Genomic DNA, 12,262 nt, shown 5'->3' with positions numbered 1-12,262 from the left:
TGCCATTGGTAATTTGATAGGGATTGCATTAAATCTGTAGATTGCTTTGGGTAGTATAGTCATTTTCACAATATTGATTCTTCCAATCTAAGAACATGGTATATCTCTCTGTCTGTTGGTATCATCTTTAATTTCTTTCATCAGTGTCTTATAGTTTTCTGCATACAGATTTTTTGTCTCCCTAGGTAGGTTTATTCCTAGGTATTTTATTCTTTTTGTTGCAGTGGTAAATGGGAGTGTTTCCTTAATTTCTCTTTCAGATTTTTCATCATTAGTGTATAGGAATGCAAGAGATTTCTGTGGATTAATTTTGTATCCTGCAACTTTACCGGATTCACTGATTAACTCTAGAAGTTTTCTGGTGGCATCTTTAGGATTCTCTATGTATAGTATCATGTCATCTGCAGACAGTGACAGTTTTACTTCTTCTTTTCCAATTTGGATTCCTTTTATTTCTTTTTCTTCCCTGATTCCTGTGGCTAGGACTTCCAAAACTATGTTGAATAATAGTGGTGAGAGTGGACATCCTTGTCTTGTTCCTGATCTTAGAGGAAATGCTTTCAGTTTTTCACCATTGAGAATGATGTTTGCTGTGTGTTTGTCGTATATGGCCTTTATTATGTTGAGGTAGGTACCCTCTATGCCCACTTTCTGGAGAGTTTTTATCATAAATGGGTTTTTTTAAATTTTTTTTTTATTTTTAATAACTTTAATACTAATGGTCATAAAATAATATACAAAAGATCCATAGGCATTGTATTGGTAATCTATCACTGTATAAATATTAACACAAAGCTTAGAGGCTTAAAAAAATAATGGTTTCAAAGTTTCTGTAGATTGAGAATCTTGTCATTGAAGACTTGGTTCCTCTGGCTTATTATCTTTTATGAGATTGAAGTCAAATGGTAAGCTGGGACTACAGTCAATCTCATAAAAGATAATAAGCCAGATAAATGGGTTTTGAATTTTGTGCAAAGCTTTTTCTGCATCTGTTGAGATGATCATATGGTTTTTATTCTTCAGCTTGTTAATATGGTGTATCACATTGATTGATTTGCATATATTGAAGAATCCTTGCATCCCTGGGATAAATCCCACTTGATCATGGTGTATGATCCTTTTAATGTGTTGTTGGATTCTGTTTGCTAGTATTTTGTTGAGGATTTTTGCATCTATATTCATCAGTGATAGTGGTCTGTAATTTTCGTTTTTTGTAGTATCTTTGTCTGGTTTTGGTATAAGGGTGATGGTGGCCTCACAGAATGAGTTTGGGAGTGTTCCTTCCTCTGCAATATTTTAGAAGAGTTTGAGAAGGATGGGTGTTAGCTCTTCTCTAAATGTTTGATAGAATTCACCTGTGAAGCCATCTAGTCCTGGACTTTTGTGTGTTGGAAGATTTTTAATCACAGTTTCAATTTCATTACTTGTGATTGATCTGTTCATATTTTCTATTTCTTCCTGGTTCAGTCTTTGAAGGTTATACCTTTCTAAGAATTTGTCCGTTTCTTCCAGGTTGTCCATTTATTGGCATAGAGTTGCTTGTAGTTGTCTCTTAGGATGCTTTGTATTTTTGCGGTGTCAGTCATAACTTCTCCTTTTTCATTTCCAGTTTTATTGATTTGAGTCCTCTCTCTCTTTTTCTTGATGAGTCTGGCTAATGGTTTATCCATTTTGTTTTTCTCCTCAAAGAACCAGGTTTTAGTATTATTAATCTTTGATGTTGTTTTCTTTGTTTCTATTTCATTTACTTCTGCTCTGATCTTTGTGATTTGTTTCCTTCTGCTAACTTTGGGTTTTGTTTGTTCTTCTTTCTCTACTTCCTTTAGGAGTAAGGCTAGATTGTTTATTTGAGATTTTTCTTCTTTCTTGAGGTAGGTTTGTATAGCTATAAACTTCCCTCTTAGAACTGCTTTTGCTGCATCCCGTAGGTTTTGGATCATCGTGTTTTCATTGTCATTTGTCTCTAGGTATTTTTTGATTTCCTCTTTGATTTCTTCAGTGATCTCTTGGCTATTTAGTAACGTATTGTTTAGCCTCCATGTGTTTGTGTTTTTTACGTTTTTTCCCCTGTAATTCAGTTCCAATCTCATAGCGCTGTGGTCAGAAAAGATGCTTTGTGTGATTTCAATTTTCTTAAATTTACTGAGACTTGATGAATGTTCTGTGCGCAGTTGAGAAGAAAGTGTAATCTGCTCTTTTTGGATGGAATGTCCTATAAGTATCAATCAAATCTATCTGGTCTATTTTCTCCTGTAAAGCTTGTGTTTCCTTATTAATTTTCTGTTTGGGTGATCTGTCCATTGATGTAGGTGAGGTGTTATAGTCCCCCACTATTATTGTGTTACTGACTATTTCCTCTTTTAGAGCTGTTAGCAGTTGCCTTATGTATTGAGGTGCTCCTATGTTGGGTGCATATATATTTATAATTGTTATATCTTCTTCTTGGATCGATCCCTTGATCATTATGTAGTGTCCTTCCTTGTCACTTGTCACATTCTTTATTTTAAAGTCTATTTTATCTGATATGAGTATAGCTACTCCAGCTTTCTTTTGATTTCCGTTTTCATGGAATATCTTTTTCCATCCTCTCACTTTCAATCTGTATGTGTCCCTGCATCTGAAGTGGGTCTCTTGTAGATAGCATATATATGGATGTTGCTTTTGTATCCATTTAGCAAGCCTGTGTGTTTTGGTTGGAGCATTTAATCCATTCATGTTTAAGGTAATTATCGATATGTATTTTCCTCTTACCATTTTCTTAATTGTTATGGGTTTGTTTTTGTAGGTCCTTTTCTTCTCTTGTGTTTCCCACTTAGAGAAGTTCCTTTAGCATTTGTTGTAGAGCTGGTTTGGTGGTGCTGAATTCTCTTAGCTTTTGCTTGTCTGTAATGCTTTTGATTTCTCCATCGAGTCTGAATGAGATCCTTGCTGGGTAGTGTAATCTTGGTTGTAGGTTCTTCCCTTTCATCACTTTAAGTATGTCATGCCACTTCCTTCTGGCTTGTAGAGTTTCTGCTGAGAAATCAGCTGTTAACCTTATGGGAGTTCCCTTGTGTGTTATTTGTTGTTTTTCCCTCGCTGCTTTCAATAATCTTTCTTTCTCTTTATTTTTTCTCAATTTGATTACTTTGTGTCTCAGCGTGTTTTTCCTTGGGTTTATCCTGTGTGGGACTCTCTGTGCTTCCTGGACTTGGTTGGCTATTTCCTTTCCCATGTTAGGGAAGTTTTCGACCATAATCTCTTAAAATATTTTCTCGGGTCGTTTCTCTCTCTCTTCTCCCTCTGGGACCTGTATAATGCGCATGTTGTTGCGTTTGTTATCCCAGAGGCCTCTTAGGCTGTCTTCATTTCTTTTCGTTCTTTTTTCTTTATTCTGTTCCACAGCTGCATGAATTCCACCATTCTGTCTTCCACGTCACTTATCCGTTCTTCTGCCTCAGTTATTCTGCTATTGGTTCCTTCTAGTGTAGTTTTTATTTCAGTTATTGTATTGATCATGTGTGTTTGTTTGTTCTTTAATTCTTCTAGATCTTTGTTAAACATTTCTTGCATCTTCTCAATCTTTGCCTCCATTCTTTTTCCGAGGTCCTGGATCATCTTCACTATCATTATTCTGAATTCTTTGTCTGGAAGATAGCCTGTCTCCACTTCATTTAGTTGTTTTTCTGGGGTTTTATCTTGTTCCTTCATCTGGTACATAGCCCTCTGCCTTTTCATCTTGTTTATCTTTCTGTGAATGTGGTTTTTGTTCCAGAAGCTGCAGGATTGTAGTTCTTCTTGCTTCTGCTGTCTTTCCTCTGGTGGATGAGGCTATCTAAGAGGCTTGTGGAAGTTTCCTGATGGGAGGGAGTGGTGGTGGGTAGCTCTGGCTGTTGCTCTGGTGGGCAGAGCTCAGTAAAACTTTAATCTGCTTGATTGCTGATGGGTGGGGCTGGGATCCCTCCCTGTTGGTTGTTTGGCCTGAGGTGACCCAACACTGGAGACTATCCGGGCTCTTTGGTGGGGCTAATAGCAGACTCTGGGAGGGCTCACACCAAGGAGTACTTCCCAGAACTTCTGCTGCCAGTGTCCTTGTCCTCACAGTGAGATATAGCCACCCCCTGCCTCTATAGGAAACCCTCCAACACTAGCAGGTAGGTCTGGTTCAGTCTCCTATGGGGTCACTGCTCCTTCCCCTGGGTCCTGATGCGCACACTACTTTGTGTGTGCCCTCCAAGAGTGGACTCTCTTTTTCCCCCAGTCCTGCCAAAGTCCTGCAATCAAATCCCACTAGCCTTCCAAGTCTGATTCTCTAGGAATTCCTCCTCCTGTTGCCAGACCCCCAGGTTGGGAACCCTGACATGTGGCTCAGAAACTTCACTCCAATGGGTGGACTTCTGTGGTAAGTGTTCTCCAGTTTGTGAGTCACCCACACAGCAGTTATAGGAGTTGATTTCATTGTAATAGCACCCCTCCTACCATCTCATTGCGGCTTCTCCTTTGTCTTTGCATGTGGGGTATCTTTTTTGGTGAGTTCCAGTGTCTTCTTGTCGATGATTGTTCAGCCGTTAGTTGTGATTCTGATGTTTTCAAAAGAGGGAGTGAGAGCATGTCCTTCTACTCCGCCATCTTGAACCAATCCCCTAATTCAGATTTTTTTTTAAATAAATTTATTTATTTTTTATTTTTGGCTGCGTTAGGTCTTCCTTGCTGCGTGCGGGCTTTCTCTAGTTGCGGCGAGTGGGGGCTACTTTCGTTGCAGTGCGCGGGCTTCTCATTGCTGTGGGTTCTGTCGTTGCAGAGCATGGGCTCTAGGTGTGTTGGCTTCAGTAATTGTGGCACGTCGGCTCTAGAGTGTAGGCTCAGTAGTTGTGGCACATTGGCTTAGTTGCTCTGTGGCATGTGGGATCTTCCCATACCAGTGCTTGAACCCGTGTCCCCTTCATTGGCAGGCAGATTGTTAACCACTGCACCACCAGGGAAGTCCCTATCATTCAGATTTGAAGGAGAGGGAAAGAGTTTTACAGACAAGGAAAAGCTAAAAGAGTTCAGCACCTCAAAATCCACTTTGTAAGAAGTTTTAAAGGGTCTACTCTAAGCAGGAAAGGAAAAAGACCATAAATAGAAATAGGAAAATTATGAAAGGAAAAATCTAATTGGTAAAGGCAAACATAAAGTAAAGGTAGTTGACCAACCACTTATAAAGCTAGTAGGAAGGCTTGAAGATATAGAAAATTATCTATATCCACAAGAAATATATAAGAGATATACAGAACAAAAAGATATAAAATATGATGTCAAACACTGTAAACAGTGCGGTGGGGGGAGATTAATGTTAGAATGTCTTCAAACTTGAAATCGTCGTCTTAAAATAATCACATGTATATAGGTTGTTAAATATGAGCCTTATGGTAACTGCAAACCAAAAATCTATCATAGGAGAAAGGAAGAAAAAAGAACTACAAAAACAACCAGAAAACTTAACAAAATGGCAATAATTACATACCTGTCAATTACTTTAAATGCTCCAGTCAAAAGAGAGAGTGGCTGAATGGATAAAGAACAAGACCCATGTATATGCTGCCTACAAGAGACTTACTTGAGATGTAAGACACACAGACTGAAAGTAAGAGGATGGAAAAAAGTATTCCATGCAGAGAGAAATGAAAAGACAGCTGGTGGGTAGCAATACTTGTATCAGGCAAAATATACTTTAAAAGAAAGACTGTAACAAGCCAAAGAAGGACAGTATATAATCATCTAAGGGATCAATTCAAAAAGAAAGAAAATACAACAATTGTAAATATATATGCACCCAACATAAGTACACCTAAATACATACAGCAAATATTAACAAACGTAAAGGGGGAAATTGACAGTAACACATTAATAGTAGGGGACTTTCACAGCCCACTTTCAGGGAATTCCCTGTTGCTCTAGTGGTTAGGACTCCACTCTTTCACTTCAGGGGGCATGAGTTCGATCCCTGGTTAGGGAGCTAAGACCTCACATGCCACTGGGCCCAGGCAAAACGAAAACAAAACCAACACCCCACTTACATCAATGGACGGATCATCCAGATTGAAAATCAGTAAGGAAACAGTGGCTTTAAACAACATATTAGATCAGAGAGACTCAATAGATACAGTTAGAAGATTCCATCCAAAAGCAGCAGAATACGTTCTTTTCAAATGAACATGGAACATTCTGCATGATAGATCACATGCTAGGATACAAAACAAGTCTCCATAAAGTTAAGAAGATTGAAATTATATCAGACATCTTTTTCAGCCTCACTGGTGTTAGACTAGAAACTAACTACAAGAAGAAAACTGCAAAACACACAAAGACCTGTAGGCTAACCAGTATGCTGCTAAACAACCAATGAGTCACTCGAAAAAATCGAAGAGAAAATTAAAAAATCTGGGGACAAATGAAAATGGAAGCATAACAATCCAAAATCTATGGGCTGCAGCATAAGCAGTTCTAAAGGAAGTTTATAGCAGTACAAGCCTACCTCAGAAAACAAGAAAAATGTCAAGCAATCTATCCTTACACCTAAAAGAACTAGAAAAAGTACAAAGCCCAAAGTTAACAGAAGGAAAGAAATCATAGACCAGAGTAGAAATAAATGAAATAGAGACTGAAAAAACAGTAGAAAAGATCAATGAAACTAAGTGCTGGTTCTTTGAAAAGATAAACAAAATTGACAAACCTTTAGCCAGACTTATCAAGAAAAAAAGAGAGGGCCCAAATAAATAAAATCAGAGATGAAAGAGAATTTACACCTGACACCACAGAGCTACAAAGGATCCTAAGAGATTACTGTGAACAATTATACACCAACAAAATGGACAATTTAGAAGAAATGGATAAGTTCCTAGAAACATGGCAATGTTTCAAGGCTGAATCAGGGAGAAATTGAAATACGAACAGACCAATCACCAGTAATGAAATTGAATCAGTAATTAAAAAAAAACTCCCAGTAAATAAAAGTCCAGTACCAGATGGCTTCACAGGTGAATACTACCAAACATTTAAATAAGAGTTAAGGGCTTGCCTGGTGGTATAGTGGTTAAGAATCTGCCTGCCAATGCAGGGAACACGGGTTCGAGCCCTGGTCTGGGAAGATCCCACATGCTGTGGAGCCACTAAGCCCCTGAGCCACAACTATGGAGCCTGTGCTCTAGAGACCGCAAGCCACAACTGCTAAGTCCTCATGCTACAACTACTGAAGCCCACGCGCCTAGAGCCTGTGATCTGCAACAAGAGAATCCACTGCAAAGAGAAGTCCATGCACAGCAACGAAGAATAGCCCCCGCTCGTCGCAGCTAGAGAAAGCACACTCACAGCAATGAAAATCCAAAGCAGCCAACAAACAAACAAACAAACAAACAAACAAAAAGTTAACATGGGTCCTCAAAGTATTCCAAAAAATTTCAAAGGAAGGAATGCTTCCAACCTCATTGTACAAGGGTAGCATCATCCTGATACAAAACCAGACAAGGACCCCACAAAAAGAATTAGAGGCCAATATCACTGATGAACATAGATGCAAAAATCATCAATAAAATATTAGCAAACCAAATTCAACAATACATTAAAAAGATCATATACCATGATCAAGAGGGATTTATCTCAGGGATGCAAGAATGGTTCAATATCAGCACGTCAATTGATGTAACATACCACATTAACAGATTGAAGAATAAAAGTTATATAATTATCTCAATAGATGCAGGAAAAGCTTTTGACAAAATTCAACCTCAATTTATGATTAAAAAAAAAAACTCTTCACGAAGTGGTTATGTAGGAAACATATCTCAACAAAATAAAGGCCATATATGACAAAACTACAGCCAACATCATACTCAGCTGTGAAAAGCTAAAAACATTTCCTCTGAGATCAGGAACAAGACAAGGAGGCCCACTCTTGCCGCTTTATTCAACATAGTATTGGCAGTCCTTGCCACAGCAATTAGATAAGACAAAGAAATAAAAGGAATCCAGTTTGGAACGGAAGAAATAAAACTGTCACTATCTGCAGATGACATTATACTGTATATAGAAAATCCTAAAGATGTCATCAGAAATCTATTAGAACTAATAAATGAATTCAGTAAAGTTGCAAGATACAGAATTAACATACAGAAATCTGTTGCAGTTCTATACACTAACAATGAACTATTGGAAAGGAAATTAAGAAAACAGAAAACAGTCTCACAATTATATCAAAAGAGTAAAATAGGAGTAGATCTAACCACGGAAGTAAGACTTGTACTTGGAAAACTATAAGACTTTGATGAAAGAAATTGAAGATGACACAAATAGATGAAAATATATACTGTGGGACCTCCCTGGTGGCACAGTGGTTAAGAATCCACCTGCCAATGCAGGGGACATGGGTTCGATCCCTGGTCTGGGAAGATCCCACATGCTGTGGAGCAGCTAAGCCTGTGTGCCACCACTACTGAGCCTGTGCTCTAGAGCCCATGAGCCACAACTACTGAGCCCTCATGCCACAACTACTGAAGCCTGCACACATAGAGCCCTTGCTCCGCAACAAAAGAAGCCACTGCAATGAGAAGCCTGTGCACCACAGCGAAGAATAGCCCCCACTTGCTGCAACTAGAGAAAGCCTGCATATGGCAATGGAGACCCAATGTAGCCAAAAATAAATAAATAAAATAAATTTATTTAAAAAAAAGAAGATATATACTGTACTTACATACTGAAAGAATTAATATGGTTAGAATGACCATACTCCCTGAGGCAATCTATAGATTCATCACAATCACTATCAAAATACTAGTGGAATTTTTCATAGAACTAGAACAAATAATTCTAAAATGTGTATCAAAACACAAAAGACCCCAAATAGCCAAAGCAGTCTTGAGAAGGAAGAACAAAGCTGGAGGTATCACATTCCACGGTTTCAAGCTACACTACAGAGCTACAGTAATCAAAACAATATGGTACTGGCACAAAAACAGACATATAGATCAATGGAACAGAACAGAAAGCCTAGAATTGAACCCACACTTATATGGTCAATTAATCTATGACAAAGGAGGCAGGAAAATATACAATGGGGAAAAGACAGCTTCTTCAATAAATAGTGCTTGTAAAACTGGACAGCTACATGCAAAAGAATCAAACTGGACTACTTTCTCACATCATATACAAAAATAAACTCAAAATGGATTAAAGACGTAAATGTAAGACCTGAAACCATAAAACTCTTAGAAGAAAACAAACAGTGGGCCCTTTGACATCAGTCTTAGCTATATATTTTTTGGATCTGTCTCCTCAGGCAAGGGAAACAAAAGCAAAATAAACAAATGGGACGACATCAAACTAAAGAGCTTTTGCACAGAAAGAAAACTGTCAAAAAAGTGAAAAGACAGCTTACTGAATTGGAGAAGATATTTGCAAACAATATACCCAATAAGGGGTTAATATCCAAGGTACACAAAAAAGTCATACAACCTAATGGTAAAACAACAAACATCCCAATTTAAAAATGGGAAGAGGACCTGAATAGACATTTTTCCAAAGAAAGCAAACTGATGGCCAACAGATACATGAAAAGATGCGCTGTATCACTAATCATCAGGAAAATGCAAATCAAAACCGCAGTGAGAAACCACCTCATACTTGTCAGAATTGCTATCATCAAAAGGCAACAAATAACAAATGTTTGTGAGAACATGGAGTAAAGGGAACCCTTGTACACTTTTGGTGGGAACGTAAATTGATTCAGCCACTATGGACAACAGTGTGGGGGTTTCTTGAAAATTTAAATGTAGAACTGCCATATAATCCAGGAATTTCACTTCTGGGTTTACCTGAAGAAATCAAAAACACTAATTTGAAAAGATATATGCACTCCAGTGTTCATTGCATCATTATTTACAATAGCCAAGATGTAGAAACAACCTAAGTGTTCATTGATAGATGAATGGATAAAGATGCAGTGTGTATATACACAGTAGAATACTGCTCAGCCATAAAAAAAAAAAGAAGCCTTGCTATTTGTGACAAAATGGATGGATCTAGAGGGTATTTTACTAAGAGCAATGAGTCAGACAGGGAAAGACAAATACCTGTGGAATCTAGAAACAGAACAAACTGATAAGACAAAATGAAGGCAGACTTGTAGATACAAAGGACAAATGGATGGTTGCCAGAAGGGAGGGGGCCAAATTGATGAAGGGATTAAGAGGTACAGACCTCCAGTTATGTAATAAATAATCATTGGGGTGTAATATACAGCACAAGGAATATGGTCAATAATATCATAGTAACCGTATGGGAAAAGATGGTTGTTAAACTTATTGTGGTGATCATTTCATAATGTATGCAAATGTCAAATCCTTATGTAGTACACTTGAAACTAACATAATATTGTATGCGTACTATATTTCAATTAAAAAAATAAAACATAAAACCTTACTAAAGAAAATAAGAAAAAATTTTAAAAAGCTTTGGCTATTGTTATTTTAATTTTATATATTTTCTGCATTAGTTGTGAGAGTAATGATGTAGGTGAAAATTGCTTTTTAAAGTGAAAGAACTGTGGGATTTTTAACCAAAGTAAGTTTTTTTGATGAATTTATTAGATGCACTTCATATAAACTGTTATCTTTATTAAAATAATAATTTAATCTTAAAGATATTTTACAGTCCTGTAAGAAAAGAACCTTATATTAATTTAAAATGTACAACAATTTAAAAATTGTTTTCCAAAGCAATTCATTTAATACTGAAATCCCTTTCTTTGTAATTGAGGCAAAACTTAAAGAGGGAACTATGGGCTAATAAAATTGTTCCCATGTGAGCAAAGCTGATAAAAGATGAGAACTGTGACTGTGTCCCACTGAGAAAGAGAAGGCACCTTATTAAAAAAAACACACACTGTGTTTGTTATAAAACAAAACTGTGAATTATTTTTGCAGAAGTCAACGAAAGGTTCCGTTGTCCTTGAGCACGTATTCCGTCACATAAACCTTGTGGAGATAGATTACTTTGGGCTGCGTTACTGTGACAGAAACCATCAGACGGTGAGTACAATGACTTCATATTAAATTTTTCTTGTATAAATTTCACTGTATCTCTGGCTTTTCCTGATCTTTAGGTTTTTGTAACTGAAAATGACTGAAAAACGTAAACATGTTTTCCATTGCTAATTTCTTTGTATTTTTTCCACTTCTGCCAAAAGTTGTAGAGTTGTAGGATTCATAGCTTATGTGTGTGCAGATTTCTTTGTAGGTGGCTTACATAGTTTCTGTTTTTTCGCAGCCATATTATAGAGAGTACTTTCCCTTTGTGCTGTTAGGAGGACTGAATTAGCCATTTAATGTGTGTTAAGAGCCAAGTGGCTAGTCTCTTGAAGTGATAGGCATTATTGCTTTTTAAGAAAGTAAATGGTTAAAGAGTATTTAAAGAAATACAGTGTAAAAAGGTGCCGATCTAAGTTTTATAAGTTGGACGAGCAATTATAAAATAAGTAGGGGTTTTCATTCATGAGCTTCATGGAATAAGAGTGATAAAGGCAACCAAATTTTTGGTGTAGGATGTCATTTGTTCATGAGGATTTAACTCAAGAATTCCTGACTGGTTGGATGGTAGAGAGGTACTAAGAAACTTACCACATTGGTTAGTATAGATTCTATTCGGTAAGACTGAAATGCTGTCTCTCGGTGATGAACAGAGGAAAGACTTTGGAGGTGATGATTTTGAGGTACAAAAGTATATTCATTAATGTGACTTTTGGTTTAAAAGTCTAAGACAGATCTTAACCTCAGATAGACAGTCTTATTTATGCTTATAATGCTTATATGCTTACCTTAAAAATACCGTATTTGACATATCTTTTATTTTTTATACGTTCTTCCTCAGTTGTCCCAGTGTCCACTGGGTCATCTGGGTCTGGGGTCTGTTCTTTGAGATACATGATTGTCTAAGTGGGCCTTTTCTTTCCTGTTTCCAAGAACGTGCTAGGATGAGAAGAGGCAGACAAGCGGAATGCTATTGATGGCGGTAACTTATGATTTTTCTTGAGCTTGTTCCATAACCTGTTTCGTTTCACATGAGTATTTCACATAGCAGGAATAAAAGATTGGGTGTATTGGTTAGCTTTCCATAGGAAGGAATTGCTTTCTAAAGGCGAGTGGTCATTAACGCGTAATGCAAAGAAAGGGAACGGACATACTCAGAAGTTCACTGAATTCTGTTTTGTACAGGCCATAAGTCAATATAGCAGAACTGTATATCTGTACTG

At 37.3% G+C, this 12,262-nt stretch overlaps 1 protein-coding gene across 6 annotated transcripts in view; it reads left to right on the top strand.

Moving 5' to 3' along the window:
• EPB41L4A (erythrocyte membrane protein band 4.1 like 4A) overlaps window positions 1–12,262 on the top strand; it is a 256,154-nt gene that overhangs the window by 93,611 nt on the left and 150,281 nt on the right. For all 6 annotated transcript variants that reach the window (XM_027100046.1, XM_027100063.1, XM_027100039.1 and 3 more), the window contains exon 3: window positions 10,938–11,042. In XM_027100046.1, coding sequence (XP_026955847.1) covers window positions 10,938–11,042 — 105 coding nt within the window. The remainder of the gene's footprint in view (window positions 1–10,937; window positions 11,043–12,262) is intronic.

Source organism: Aethalodelphis obliquidens, unplaced genomic scaffold (assembly GCF_003676395.1).
Source record: "Aethalodelphis obliquidens isolate GAN/ISIS:26980383/991018 unplaced genomic scaffold, ASM367639v1 scaffold4, whole genome shotgun sequence".
Classification (NCBI taxonomy): Eukaryota; Metazoa; Chordata; class Mammalia; order Artiodactyla; family Delphinidae; genus Aethalodelphis; species Aethalodelphis obliquidens.
Note: the sequence above shows the minus strand (reverse complement) of the source record. Positions and strands in the feature narration are given on the sequence as shown.